The sequence below is a fragment of the Passer domesticus genome, chromosome 12 (assembly GCF_036417665.1).
Source record: "Passer domesticus isolate bPasDom1 chromosome 12, bPasDom1.hap1, whole genome shotgun sequence".
In the NCBI taxonomy this organism is placed as follows: Eukaryota; Metazoa; Chordata; class Aves; order Passeriformes; family Passeridae; genus Passer; species Passer domesticus.
The window spans coordinates 6,432,121-6,446,522 of NC_087485.1; the positions used below are offsets into that span (position 1 = coordinate 6,432,121).

Sequence of the window (14,402 nt, forward strand, 5' to 3'; positions counted from 1 at the left end):
TGCCCGGTGCGGGGTTCCCGGTGCCCGGTGCCGCCGCTCGGCCCCGCCCGCCGCCATGGCGCGCTCCGTTTACCCGTCCCCATGGCAACGGCCGCGCCCGCAGGACCCCCTCGCGCGCCGCCATAGCTGCCCACGCAGCGCCTGACGCGCGGGCGCCGCGCGGCGGCCGAAACCGGCCCGTGCGCGGAGGCGGCCGGCGGGCGCCTGCAAGCGCTGGGCGGCCCTCGGGCTCCGCGCTGTCGCGGAGCACGCTGGGAGTGGGAGTCTCGGCCCCTACGGCACTGAGGGGAGCAGAGCGGGACGGGGACACGGTTCCCAGCGTGCAGCGCGCCGGAGGGGGGCACGGGGCTTTGCGCGCTCCGCCTCTCGGGAGTTGTAGTGTCGGCGAGCGACACGGACGGGCGGGCGGCAGAGACGCGGACTGCGCTTCCCGTCGGGCGGCGCGGCCCCATTGTGGGCACGCTCGCAGCCCATTGGCCGGCGGCCGCGGCCGGGCCTCGCTCCCCGCCCGCTGACACAAAGCGGCTCCAAGATGGCGGAGGCGGGCGCGGGGAGCCCGCACGGCGGGGACGCGGCGCCGCCGGGGCCGCCCGAGGAGCAGGAGCTGAGCCGGCGCCTCCGCCGCCTCTACCCCGCCGTCAACCAGGACGAGACGCCGCTGCCGCGCTCCTGGAGCCCCAAGGACAAGTACAACTACATCGGCCTCTCGCAAGGCAACCTGCGCGTCCACTACAAAGGTGCCGGGCTGGGGCGGCGGCGCCGGGTTCGGCCTCGGCCCGCAGCGGGGCGGCCCCGGGCCCGGCCGAGCCGTGGGCAGCGGGACGGGCTCCGGCTGCGGGGGCTGCTCGGGCCGGGCTGCCCGGGCTCGGGAGCGGCGGAGCCGGGCGCTCTCCCGGGCGCGGTGTGTGCCCTTATATAACGCTGTGCGCCGTGCTCGGCCGGGTGTTTACTCTGTCATCCCGCTCAGAACGCGGCCCGGGGCTCGGCTGGCCCCGCTCGCGCGGAGCTGGGGCTCTGGCTGCTCGGGTGGACACCAGAGCTGCTCGCAGAGTTCAGTGCGATGTTTGCCTTGCTCGCTGTTGGAGCTGCTCTCCCTACCCACCCAGCGGAGAAGTGATTATTCCTTTTCCAGCCTGGCTAGTAAACACTGATGTCATTCCCTTCTTGTGTAATCATTTTTGTCTTCTGTCTGTGTACACTGCTCTTCAGATTATGCCTGTGGGGAGGGGGAGAGGTGGTGCCGAGAGTCTTTCTCAAAAACTTCATAGTGAAAACAAAGGGAAAAGTGAAAAGCTCGTGCTGTAGGAATTGTTCGTGGTGGCAGTGCAGAGTTGTGTGTGCTGGTTCTCTGGAACGTGTGCTTTAAATGGCTGGCTCCGTGTAGAAACAGATCCCTGCTGCCTTCAGATCGTGAGGCTTTAGCTCAGGGTATGTGAGAGGCCAGGTCCCCTCAGTACTCACATTTCTGTTCTTTCTTAGGTCACGGTAAAAATCACAAAGATGCTGCCTCGGTCAGGGCCACTCACCCCATCCCTGCAGCCTGTGGCATTTATTACTTTGAAGTGAAGATCGTCAGTAAAGGTAGAGATGGGTAAGTGCCTCGTTGCAGCTCAGTGCCTGGGGATGTGTGTCTGGCAGCTCTGCTGGACTCTGGCCTCCTTTCCAGAAGGGTTCCAGGTCCCGTGGCAGGCAGGCTCAGCGTGGGCAGGTTTTGTCTCCTGCTCTGTGGATGCCAGTGAGGTGGAATGCCCTGGAAGCAGAGGCACTGGCACAGCTGTGTCCTGGGCTCTTGGAGATGGGCACTTCTGAAGACATTCAGTGAACTGGGGGTCTCGGGTGCAGTATGAGTTAAGATAGGTTTTCTTCTTGCTGGCAAGCTCTGGTCTCTCTGATTTCTGGAATTGTGATGCCTCAGAAATGAAGTGAAGCAGAAGGGAGGAGCCTTGAGCTGAATTTTGGACTGCTGCAGTGGTGTTGAAGTGGTGAAGAGTACTGGAGCACTGGGGAAAGCAGTAAAGGGGCATTTCCAACAAGATCTGGAGTTCTCTTGTTAATGTGGATTTAATTTCTACTCATTATGAAGGTGTCAGTGTGCTCTGTGTGGATGGGCCTGGCATTGTTTATTGTTAAGGGATGAATATGGCAGGAATATTATCTGGAAGGGAAAGCCACACAGGAGGAGGGATTGGGTGTAATTAATTAATCCAGTCCTTCAAGTGTGACATTTGAACTCTGACCAGCTTAAGGGCTGTGGGGAAGAAGCAAATGTTCCTACTGAAAACCAAAGGAAAGTGACAACTTGTTACAGTTGAATATCATTGTTGAAATGAGCTTTCACTGTTGAACTGAGAAGTGCCCTACTTGTAAAGGGACTTGGAAGGATCTCTCTGCTGCATTTAGGCCCTTGATAATTACTAGGTTATCTGCAAAGGTGGATGTTGGGCTGAATTCCTCACAAATGCAGGGAGAAGACCATCCTTATTCCTTCATTTCACTGACCTGGCTATTAACTGCTTGTCTGTTTTGAAACACTGCCCTTGATTAGTTTATGTAACTGCTAAAACTGAAATAATTTGCAGTGAGCTTCAAGACACTTTTCCAAATAAATCACATTATAAAAGGTCACTGAACAGCTCTTAATCTTTACTGCAGTCTAGATCAATCTTAAAGGGAGATAATGGAATTTTCTGCTTGTCTCCCAAGATCAGAGTTTTCTGTATTATTGTCTTTATTGTATTCTGTAATTACAGTGACTTTCCAGGAATAATTGATTCCAAAGAGACAGACCCATGTGTGTTAAGACAACAAGCTGAGCAGGAGCTGCTGATAGCCGTGATCTGAGGTCAGGCAGTGGTGAGGCTTTGAGAGCCTCTCTGATGTCTCAGCCATTCCTGTGCCTTGTTTTCCTTTTGCTGGTGGAGACAGATCCAGCTTTTATCTCGCACAGGGTGGTGCAGGGGATTTGTGGTTGTGAATTTCCACTGTAGCTGCTGCCTGCCTGTCACTTGAGAGGGTGATTTGGTGTATCTCACCTTTAACAGTTTGATTTGTTCCTGCTCAGTGTGTTGTGCTAGTGAACTGTAGCAGAGATCTCTTCTGGGGAGGCTCCCCATTGTTGGTTCCATTCTGGTGACTTCCCCTTAAAGGATTGAAGGTGCAGACATCTGAAGAAGGGATTGAGGGAATGAAGTTCTCAAGCAGTGTGAGTGGCAAAGCCTGTCCCTAGGAACAGCACTTTAGCAAGGGGAGGGGAAGAGGAATCCTTCTGAGCTCCTTTTCAGAATGGGTATTTCAGCCCCTGCCCTAGAGCTGGTTATTTGACTTGTGTGTGAGGTAAGGATGTGCAGTTATTCCCTGTGTATCTCCTTCTGGAGTTTGTGGTGGCATTTCACATTTAGGTTTAAAATGGGAGTGATTTGGTTTCGAAACAAGACTTACTCAAGAAAGGCTTTGGTGAAGTGAGTTTCAGGAAGTGTTGAGGAGTCTGATTTTGCTCAAAGCTGTTGTCTTCCTGTGCTCAGCATTGTTAGTTTAGGGCACTGCACTCTGGTTGGATACTGACACTTGCTAATAACCAACAGAAACTAAGGTTTATGATAAAAAATGGGATAGAAGCTCCCAGTGGCTCTTAATGAGAAGGAAGGATCACAAAGCTCACAAAATGCCTCTTTGCAGCCTGCCAAGGGATGTTGCCTGTGTGTGACTTGCTCTGATAAGAGGCTCCTTGGGTTGGCATTAGGCAGTGCCATTTTGGATTGGTGATGTCACTGTGGGAGAGAAACCTGAGCTATGGGGATGACTCAGGTGTCAGGACCACCTTTTTAACTTCTCCCCTGTTTTTCATTGGACTGAGGGGATTTAAAACCAGAATGCTCTGGTTCTCTCCTGCTTTCTCCCACCACATCATATCCTAGCAGCCAAAACACACATCCCTGCCTCCTGCTTTCCAGGCTGAGAGCTCCTGTGCTCACCCCAGAGCCAGCACAGGGGAAGAGGGAGGGAGGGACTGCAGCACAAATTGCTCTGCCCTGTCACTGCTGCTGGAAAAACTTCCTCTTTTGCACTGCCCTGTCTCCTGTGCCTTAATGCACCTGCCCCAGAAAGGTGCTTTTGTTAGAGAAGCAAACAAAATTATTTATAAAACTCTGCCATCACTGGACTTTTCTGCTTCAGTATTGGTAAATCCTTTACTGGTGGATATTTCAAAGCAAGTACAGCATCCAAAAAGTCCATTTGGTGTATGTAAGAAACTTTTAAGACTGATCAGGTTTTCTTAGCTTTGGATTTTCCACTGTTCATGAGATAAAACCATCGTCCTTTGAGAAGGACAAGAATGATTCAAACTTACTTTTAATTGAATGGTAGCTATTTTTTATCCTGGTGGATTTAGTCTTAATTGATAAGAGGTCATGTTTATTTACTGTGTTTGTGTTTTGTGCTGTTTTGTTTTGTTTGGGTTTTTTTTCTGGGAGGGGGGAGGCTGCCAGGATACCATTGAAAAATTGTCTTGACAAGGTTTCTAGGTAACGTGGAACAAATCAGATCTGTCAGTCTGTTGATCTGTTGCTACTTCTTGAAGGAAGAGATATTTCTTATCCTCAGAGAGCAGAGGAGAACTGAGTTTGCAGTCTCTAGTCCCAGCCCTCCTGTCACCTCCTTGTCTGTGCTGAGCACACAGGGAGTGGTTCCACAGCACTTTGGGATGATACATGTCAGGGCTGTGGGATTCTGCCCTTCCATTTGCTGGGTTTTTCTGCCCCTTCCCTCATGCAGACACACTGCTACCCTGTCCTGTGGTGAGCTGGTTCAGGGAGATAACTAGTGCAAAGCTGGCCAGAAAATAATGGATGATGATTTCATCTATTGATGTCACTGTCAGAAATTACTCCTCTTTTTTTTTTTTCCTCTTTAAGTTGAGGTCTACTTTTCAAGGTTCCCTTTATTAATTGAAGGCAAGTCAATAAAGGGATGGCCTGAGCTGGGAGACAAAAGGGTAGGATTGCAGCAGCCCTCAGTTCCATTCAAAATGTGTTGAACAGTTTTGTTTTAAGACTTGCTGGTAGTTAATTCCTGAGCCATTGTGTGCTTGTCTCCTGAGTGTTGTCAACTGGAATAAAAGGACAAGAGGCAGTGGGTCACAAGTTGTGGCAAAGGAAATGCCAGCTGGCCATAAGAAAGAATTTTCCTTTGTGATGATGGTTGTGCACCTGAACAGGATGCCTGGAGAGGCACTGGCATCTCCCTCATCAGATTTGCCTGGGAGAGCCCTCAGTCTGCTGCCTGATAGAAGTTTCAGAGTTACTTATGCTTTGGGCAGAAGGGTGAAGAAAGAATGTCCCAAGGTCCCTTCCTGTCCAAACCTCTCCATGAATCTGTGGATGGCTTGCTTCCAGCATTCCTCAGATGAGCAGATTGGCACAAATGCTGTGACTCCTCTGTTCCTGAGCTGCCACAAATAACTCAGGCTTTTATCCCTGTGCTGTTCATAACAGTTCAACCTTAGCAGTATTTGAAGCCCTGAACTCTTGTCCTCTCTCCCTCCAATACATGGTTCTGCTTGGTGGTGATTTGTCAGCACATCTCCCAGCCTCTGTTTCCCCACTCCATGATCTCTGCTTGGTAAACAGGAACAGGGAGAGACTCACCAGGGTAGGGCAGCCAGCCCACAACTTGGAGGCTGTTGTGACTCAGAGGGACATGTCATCCTTGTTGTCCTCTTTATGCTGGGGCAACGTGAGCTGCCTGTGGGTAACACTGTGAGTTCCTGACCACTGGTTTGGTTTCCTGACTGGTTTTACCTCCCCCAGCCATGTGCTGGGTTGTGATGCAGTGTGACTGGGGAGGACTGCAGAGGCCAACCCTGATGATGCATGGCTTCTGAATTCTGGCAGAAGTCACCTGTCCTGCTGCCTCCTCTCCATTTCTGAGCTGCTCCTGGGACAGCCTGCCCAGCAGCCTGTGGATTGCCTTTGCTGTCTGTTTTGGGAAGGTTTGCTCTTGGACAGCTGCTCACTCCTGGGTACTTTGTGCTGGCACCCTGACCTCCCTGGTGGGGACAGAGCCACTGCCTGCCCAGAGCGACTCTGTGCAGACACAGCAAGTGTGCTCTGTGGGCAGAGGAGGTGCCAGGGCAGCCCAGTGCTTTCATGAGGACTTTGAGCCATCCCAGGAAGCATCTCAGTGTGGCTTTTCTTTTTGCCATGATGTGTTGTTGTGTGCCAGCACTAGTGACTGTCGTGAGCTCGGTTGTGCTCGCAGTCTTTTTGCTGGATCAGTACTTGAAGCAGTGATTTCTGCATTAGGTGGGGACCCAGAAAGGCAGGAGAGGGAAGCTGAAAGACATAACCCACAGGGAGTGCTGGTAGCCTTCTTCCAGCACCACTCCACAGCTGCTTTGAGCTGTGCAGCCTGTTGTCCAGAGATGTTGGTCAGCACTAGCTTAGGTCGAGGACAGTTTTCTGGGAGAGGGAGAAAAGAGTTCTTGGAGGAGAGTGGCTGAAGAGCTAATCAGCTTAGTCCATACCATAGTTTATTTTAAATCTTCCTTTAGCTTTCATACACAAGTGCCATAAGCCAGACTTAAAAATAGCTTAGTTTCTCTCTGACTGAAAAAGAAAAATAAAGGTCAGATGTGTTGGTTGGTTGCAGTCTGTACATTAGTAACAAATCATCTGCCCCTTTTCCCTGCTTATGTTTCTGCTTGCCAACTTTCCATTTCTCCTCAGCATATGGTGAGTGTGATGGCTCTGTGAAAAGCCTTTTGCTCGTGTTTCTAATGGCTTCCAGATGCTGACAGGGCCTGTCCATGGAGAGCTCTGACAGCACTGGCTGCTTAAGCTCAGACACCTGGGAGTGCCTGTCTGGATGTGGCTGTAGGGAGGGGTTAGGGATATTCTATAGGAACTGAGGATTTCTTGTGTGATCCCTGAGTTGTTACTGGTAAGCCTGTAAATAATTGATTTCCTCCCCCCTTTTTAATTTTTTCCATCCTGGTTTCCAAGAATCCAAAACCAGCACAGAGAGGGGGTTGTTCTGATTGCAGGTAGGTCTGCTTGTTTGAATTTATGCTGTTCTGCAGACACTCATTTAAACAACCCAACACATAAATAAAGCCCCCAAGTACATTCCATAAACAGTTCCTGCCTTGTTCCCATTTGCAGATTGCCCAAGCAAGTCCTTCTTGCTCAGCCACCAGCTGTGCCTTGGTGCTCTCAGTGTAGAGACTCAGTTTCTGCAGAGGTTTTGTGTCAGTTGATGACACCTCACACAAGTTGTTATTTCTCTGTCATTGTTCTGCTACACTCTTCTGAAAGGGAGTAATATTGAGAGCAGCTTTGCAGTGTAAAGGAGTCATGAGGTTGGAGTATCTGAGTTGCAGTTGATAGCTTTTTTAATTCCTTTCTTTTTTATCAGTGAAGTGGAAATTTAAACTGAGTGTTTTGTAGCAGTATCATGGGCCATCCATTGTGATAGTTGAGTATCAATTAATCATTAAAATTATTTGTGAAATAAGGCAGTGAAATGGAAGCAGTGGTGTTGATATGTGACTTTTACACTTGTGATGGGTAGATTTAGGTATGTCTGAGATCTGAGATTTCCTAGATTTCACACTGTGATAATTATTTTTGCTGTTGTTGGGGTTTTCTGTTCAGCTTCTTATGAAATTTTGCACAGTAAAGAAACATTTTGGGAAGGGGTTATTTTTGTTTGGTTATTTTTTCTGTCCCCTCTCCCTTTGCTATTTTTGAGTATCTGTTATAGAAAAGGTAAGAATGTGACAAAAGCAAACTCAACATCTTTAGAATATATGTAGAACATTACTATGCTCAGTTCTTCAGATTGTTTGCAGTTAAATCACAGAATAATGGGAACTAATTATTCACATATTCTAAACTTGCAGATCTAAGGAATTCTGTTTAATAATAACTTATGTAAGCTGGATAACTTTTATACAGGGAAAACCTTTTTGTTTCACTTGAGAATGGTGAACTGCTGAAGAATTTATCATCCAGTGTGAAGCTTTGACTATCTTTCTTTAGCTCTCCACTGAGGCTGAATTGTGTTAGTTGTGTTCTGTTGACTCTGTGGCCAGATTCATTTTTTATACTGCTCTTCTAGCAATGGGATTTACATTGTACCTGTGATATAAGACTGGATCTCTGTTCCCACACTACAATCTGCCTGCTTGTTTACAAGTTCTTTGTATTGATGCCCTGGTCCACATGAAGCCTTTGTCCCTTGTTGTGGAGATGTCAGTGTGTGAAGATCTGTGAGTTCAGTGTGTGGTGCTTTCCCAGCACTCACCCAGCTCTGACTCTGCTGCTGTTTAAAGAGAAAGTGTTCTTATTTCACCAGTACATCTCTTAAAATTTCAGGTGTTACTTTTTATCTGAGATGTTTTTCACATAATTAATTCCTCATCCAGATCTTATGTGAATATTGCATCTACTTCCTTCTGTGATTTCATTTATTATTATTAGGAGGAAAGAAATCCTCCTTTCATAGGAATTGTTACCATCCAAGCCTAAACCACAGGAAATGAACCTTTAAGCATGTGAGAATGTCCCCTAAGAGACAGCTAGCTGGTGGTGGAGTGTTTTCTTCTGATTTGGGTATTACATTTATATTGTTCCCCTGATTTTTCAGAAGAAAAACAGGGGCTGAGGGTGCATTTTTAATCTGGCTGTCTGTTATGATGGACTAAAATGCAAGATTAGTCACCAGAATGAAACAGTCTTTAAATGACTTGCCCTCTTTTGGATGCCTTTCTGTTAGACATTTGTGGTAATTCATAGCATCATTTTTTACTGTTTGTAAAAGGCTTTGTTCATGGCAGAAAAAATGTTCTGTTACTTAGACTGGTAAACAATCTTAAGTCCTTTCAGTCAGGGAAACCTGTTTAACTTCCCTAATATATTTTCAGTGACTATGAACATTGCATTTAGAAGTGAGGTTTGTTAATCAGCAGGACAACCTGAACAAAAATCCTACTTATTCAGCTGGGTGTAACTAGAATAAATAATCAGAGAATGAGTATCAGTAATGCTTTGTGCTGTTCCCAGACTTCAGGCACCATTTGCCACTGAGATGGTTTGTGTGTGAACTTTGTTGGATATCAGCTGACTTGGAGAACGAGTCAGCTGCCAAGAGTGAAAAAAAATTACAAATTGCTGGGACACCTCTGCTTCAGCTACATTTGCATTTGAGGTTTGGGGTTCTGTTGAATGTGGTGATGCTTGGCTAGCAGATGGAGGAACTGGTTATTCTTGGCAGATTTTAGTGATGATTTTACCCTGGTGGTGCTTGTATTGTGCCTTTTTTTTTTTTTCTTGAGTAGTGCTCAGATAAGTCTTCATCTCTGTATTTTCCATCTTTCAGTGTTCCTACAAACATTGTTAATCTACCTCATCAGTCTTCCTTTCCTGAAGGTAGCACAGACAAGGGACAGTTTGGCCCTTTTTACAGCTGCCAGATACCAGTTGAATGTGTTCCTAAAATTAGAAGGGAGCTGGGAATATGATACCTTGTTCTGTCAAAAATAGCTTTTCATTCTTCCTCTTGTCATTTTATCACTAATTACTCCTAACCACCCTGAGAAGATATGTTATGTTAGCAGGTTGCTGCCTCTCAGTTTTGTCCTGCTCACTGCTTCCCTTCCACAGTCTTCAGCTTTTAAGGATTCTCTGCCTTCCTAAGGGCTGATGTACAGTCAGCTCCTCCTTGCTTCAGGATACTTGTAGTTGTTTTTAAAGAGCTCTTAAAAATTTTATTTTCTTCCCTCTATCCCCTTCTTTTCAGCCTTGCATAGTTTGTCTTTACTGACCTCTTCTTGGGGAATTGGGATTCTTCCTGGAGCCCATCAGTGCTGTTTGTGAAGCACCATCACAGAACAGCACAATATGCACAAATAAAACCAGAACCACTTCCACTCTAGAGATTATATTCCATTGTGAAGTAGTTCCAAAATATTTGTTGTTAGACTGAGGAATTGGAGACTGTTGGAATCCTGCATTTTACATGCCATAGGTAATTTTTCTGAGCAGATGCAACTTGTTTTTTCACTGCCTTAAAACAGTGTTCCCCTTCCCCCAGCAGAGCTGCCACAATGTGGTTTCAAGTGGGGAGTTGATAAGGGTTATCATTTCTAACCACTCTTTAAACCTGGCATGAAGTCAAGACCCACCTCAGACAAGAATGATAGTTCAGAGCTTTGCAACAAGAGGCTGTGAAAGTCTCTGAAATGCCACCAGTGTGGTGTATTATTCACCTCTAACTTCATAATTTAGTTTGTTTATTTTAGATTTAACTGTGCGTGTTGAAAGAGTGGGGTGCATGATAGCTGGGAGGACAGGATTCCTGCCACATAGGTGTGGTTAGTAGAAAAATCTGCAGGATACAGGAAGCCTTTGAATCACAGACCTGTGGAAGAGTGAGACATCCCTTGTTTAACTCGTGGCTCAGCAGGATTGCTTGGCTTTGGCTGAGCCATGTCAGAAAATGCCAATCCCAGGAATTTCTACCCCTGTTGTGTTAGGGTTGGTTCACAACTGAGCAGGGAATGACTGCTTTAGTGGAAGTCGTGGCCTTCAAAACAAATTATTTAACCTCTCTGGTCTTAACTCTTTCATGTTTGGACCTTGGTTGCCTGTTGGCATCCCTGGCAGTCTCATTCCAGCCTCCTGTACTGGGCCAGGGTGGGACTGGCTCAGGAAAGAAGAGTTCTGGGCTGGTGGCTGTTACTCAGCCAATGCTAAACCAGTGTATTCATTTCCCCCTTTGTTTCCCCAGCTTTCAGTTGGGTTGAATTTTGTCTGCCATCTGGGTGAACCTGACAGCCACTTGAAAGAAGAGTGGCAGGGATTGTTTCACCATCTTGACTTGGTACCTTCAGCAGGTTAAACAATAAATACAGGGGAAACCTGTGTTTATTATTTATACTGTCTTTCTTCTCCTGGCAGAGCCTTAATAAATCTGCCTTGCTAATTGTCAGCTAGTGTTAGAGATGAGTGCTCAGTCCAAGTTCATTGGAGAAAGTCTTGCAGCTTTTTGAGGAAAGAAATACTTCCTTTTTATTCAAGTATACTGCTTGTGCAGTGAGGACCATGGGCTAATTGCTTTTCCCTCCTTCTGCCCTGCCTTTATTTGGCACACAGCAGTGCTTCCCAAGTGCTGGGTGCTTTCCATGGAGATGATCTTTGCTCCTGGGGTTCCTGAAGCTGAAGAGTGTAGTCCAGGTCTGCGTGAGTTCTGTTGCTGTGTTCTCTCCTCTGTTCTATTCAATAGTTCTTCAGTCCTGCCCTGGAAAAGCCAAATAGATGCAAATCCTGGAATTTCAGCATTAGCCACTTGCTGTCAAAAGGCAGGTCTGTTCTGAAGGTTTTCTGCTGGGTTCACAAGGATTTTTGTGGGTTTGCTCATACAAAGTAGCTTTAAACTACACAAAAAACTTTTCTTACGTTGTCGTTTTGGCAGCTTCTCTGAGTATCATGTTTGTTCTGGAGAAACATCTTTTGACTCAAAGAATTGCTTCTCATATGGGTGGATTCTCCTTCTGGGACAAACTGAACACAGCCATCAATGTCTCCCCTACTTCTGTGACTCTGTAATGCTTAGAGCAGCCTCATTAAGAGGTCTCTTTGTTTCAGTTTAGGTCAGTCAGATGTTGTTACTCCTGTGAAATAACTTTTCTCATTGTTTTTCAGATGATTTCTGCCCAGTGACAATATATAATTCTTCCTGACTGAGTCACTGCATTTGAGATCTTGTATATCTTAAAGAGTTAAATTTTAATTAAGAAGTGCAGTCATCATTTTGGTTTTCCATATATTTTCGAAGGGCAAGTCTTTTATTGACAGAAACAAAAACCAAATTACTTTTTTTTTTTTTTTTAATATACAGATTTAAAATGCAGTTTTGAAAACATCTGCACTGCAGAGTCCACCACCCAAGTTGTCTGAGGGGCCAGAAGTGAATGCTGTCTTGTTTGGATGTCACTGTGCTGAAGCAGCTACATGTTGGTGTTCACTCTGAAGTGCTTGGGAGCTGGGCAGGGACCCAAAAAGCTTTGTGCCTTTGAGCTTAATCCTAGCACAGTCATGGTGCTGTAAGACCTAGAGGAAAAAATCCTGGGAGTACTGCTGGTTGTGTGTGGAACCAGCATCCTTTGACATGAGAGCTTTTTACCAAATCCTTCATTCCTCTGCTGAGGCCAGGGAGGGCAGGGAGTGGATCAAACAGGCAGAGCTGATGGTGGGGCTGATTCAGGCACATTTTCTAAAGCAGCCAGTGCTGGGCAGGGCTGAGGTGCAGGAGGAGTCTGGAGAAATTTGGTGCTATGGTAACTGCCAAGGCTGCTGGTGAGTGGAAACAAGACTGTTCTGACTGAATCACCAGCATGTGTCTGCTGGTTTATTTTTGCCAGTCTGCTCTGTTTGGAATTGATCTAATGATGCAGCATTTCTGAAGCTTCAGTTAGGTGTGGGGGACAGGTCCAAGTATTCAGTGTTCACTGCTGAGAAGATGGTTTTAGGAGGTCACTTTAGCTAAGCTCTGCAGATTACCTATGATGGATATAAATGTATTATTATCCCCAATTTTTTTTTCCAGTTTGACATTGGAATGCTGACGTTCCTCTGCATCCTTTATTTTTTTAATTTTTTTTTAAGAGGCTCTTTGAATCTCTCAAAAAGGAGCTGCAGTTAAGGGATACCCCACAGGGAGTCTGTCCACATCATTATGGTCTGAAACCAGGGGTGATAACAGGCAGGCCATAGAGGTTTATGTTGAATGATATTCAATTTAATAAGTCATTAATTATTCAAACAAACAAACAAAAGGACAGTAGTTTGCTCTTGATGATGCCCACAAATACTGTTTAACTGGTATTGCATTTGTTGCATACACAAAACTGATTTGGAACATTTGGAATTGATGAAGTGAGAAGCTGTTCTGCATCAAGAAGTTCAGAAAGCATCTGGTGCTTTTTGGGGGTGGTGGAGTTGAAAATTTAAATTTTTTTTCCTCCCAATTTTCAAGAGAATAGAGTGGGGTTTTTTTTTTCACTGAGGCTTTATTGATCTTAAAGCTCATTTCATCCATTACTTCTGGTGCATAAATTGATTGTAGATGATAAAAGCAAAGTAGCACTTTCTAAAACAAAGCCCAGCAGTCAAGTCTGTGACAATTTGAAGTTCTGGATATAAGCTGTGGGCTGTGAAGTTAAAATTCATGGTGAGGGAGTCTGTTTTTATTTTAGGTTGTCTGCAAATTCTGTCTACAGTTCTACAGCTATTATGGTCTTATTTTTAAAGTTTGTCTTGAGCTTTAAATGGGAGCAGAAGTTGAAGAGCAAAAAACTGTGAACCAGGAAGGTTTGTGGTCATGTTCCTTTTTTTTTTTAGCAACATATTTCCATGATGTTTTGTATCTAGATTAAAGTGTAATCTTAAATTTAGAATTTGTGGAGTTGTAGTGCTTGCTTTTTATAAAAATACAAGCTTCCAGTCTCAATTTAAAACTATGTTGTCTGAAAATGGAAATATACTATTGTATAAATTTTGTCTTTGGTTACGTGCATCAGATTTAGCTGTACACAAAAGAGGGGGATGAATCTGCACAGAAAATGATGAAGTTAAACAGGATAAGCTGAAGTGGGTGATGACCTGTTTTATCTGAGTTTGACAACTAGGTTATTTCCTCTAATTTCCAGTGTTTTCCTTGGTGTTGCCACCCTTATGGTGCAACACAGTGCAGAGACCCAGCAAGGGACGGGGACAAAGGGCAGCCCTGGAAGTGCTGCAGCTGGCATTGTGCTGAAGCTGTGCCAAGGCTGTGTGCAGAGGTGTCCTCTCTGTGCAGTTCCAGGTCTGTTCATGTCAGCAGCAGCAGGTGTAGAGGCAGAGGAGCAGACAAGCACCCGCAGGCAACACGGAGGGATGGAGTTGGCCCCTGGCCCTGTGCCCGCAGAGTTGTGCTGTGTGATACTGAAAGGAAGGAATCTGACACCACCACATGACAAAGTGGCCACAGTTGTACAGTGCTTTACCTTCAGCTGAGCCAAATGGATCAGGACATAAGAAACATTCCCCGTGCCAAGAGGCACGTCCTGTTCTTTGAACACGTTTGTCACAGCCAGCAAATTCAGGAGGTCTGGAGCTCGGTGATGTGACCTGGTGAAGATGGTGGGGATGGTTCTGCCAGAGAAGCAGAATGGTCTTTGCTAAGTGTTTCAGACCTGCCAGTGTCAGGATGAGCTCTCTGGTGTCACTGCTTCAGGCTTGGATGGTGCTTTTACACTGAGTTGAAGCAGTTGGGTTCTTTGAATCACAGCTCCCCTCAGGCTTGAGCAGTTGGCAGAGGTGGCACTGAGGTTGTCACTGCTCTCATAGAGCTGAGGGCAGTTG

General features: G+C 46.2%; 1 protein-coding gene across 2 annotated transcripts in view; it reads left to right on the top strand.

Moving 5' to 3' along the window:
• The first annotated feature begins 479 nt into the window (after positions 1–479).
• Positions 480–14,402, top strand: part of RANBP10 (RAN binding protein 10) — a 65,974-nt gene continuing 52,051 nt past the window's right edge. Inside the window, exons 1-2 of one of the 2 annotated variants that reach the window (XM_064387116.1) lie at positions 480–737; positions 1,480–1,591. In XM_064387116.1, coding sequence (XP_064243186.1) covers positions 533–737; positions 1,480–1,591 — 317 coding nt within the window. In that variant the 5' untranslated portion in view covers positions 480–532. The remainder of the gene's footprint in view (positions 738–1,479; positions 1,592–14,402) is intronic. The other variant, XM_064387115.1, reaches the window with a different exon arrangement.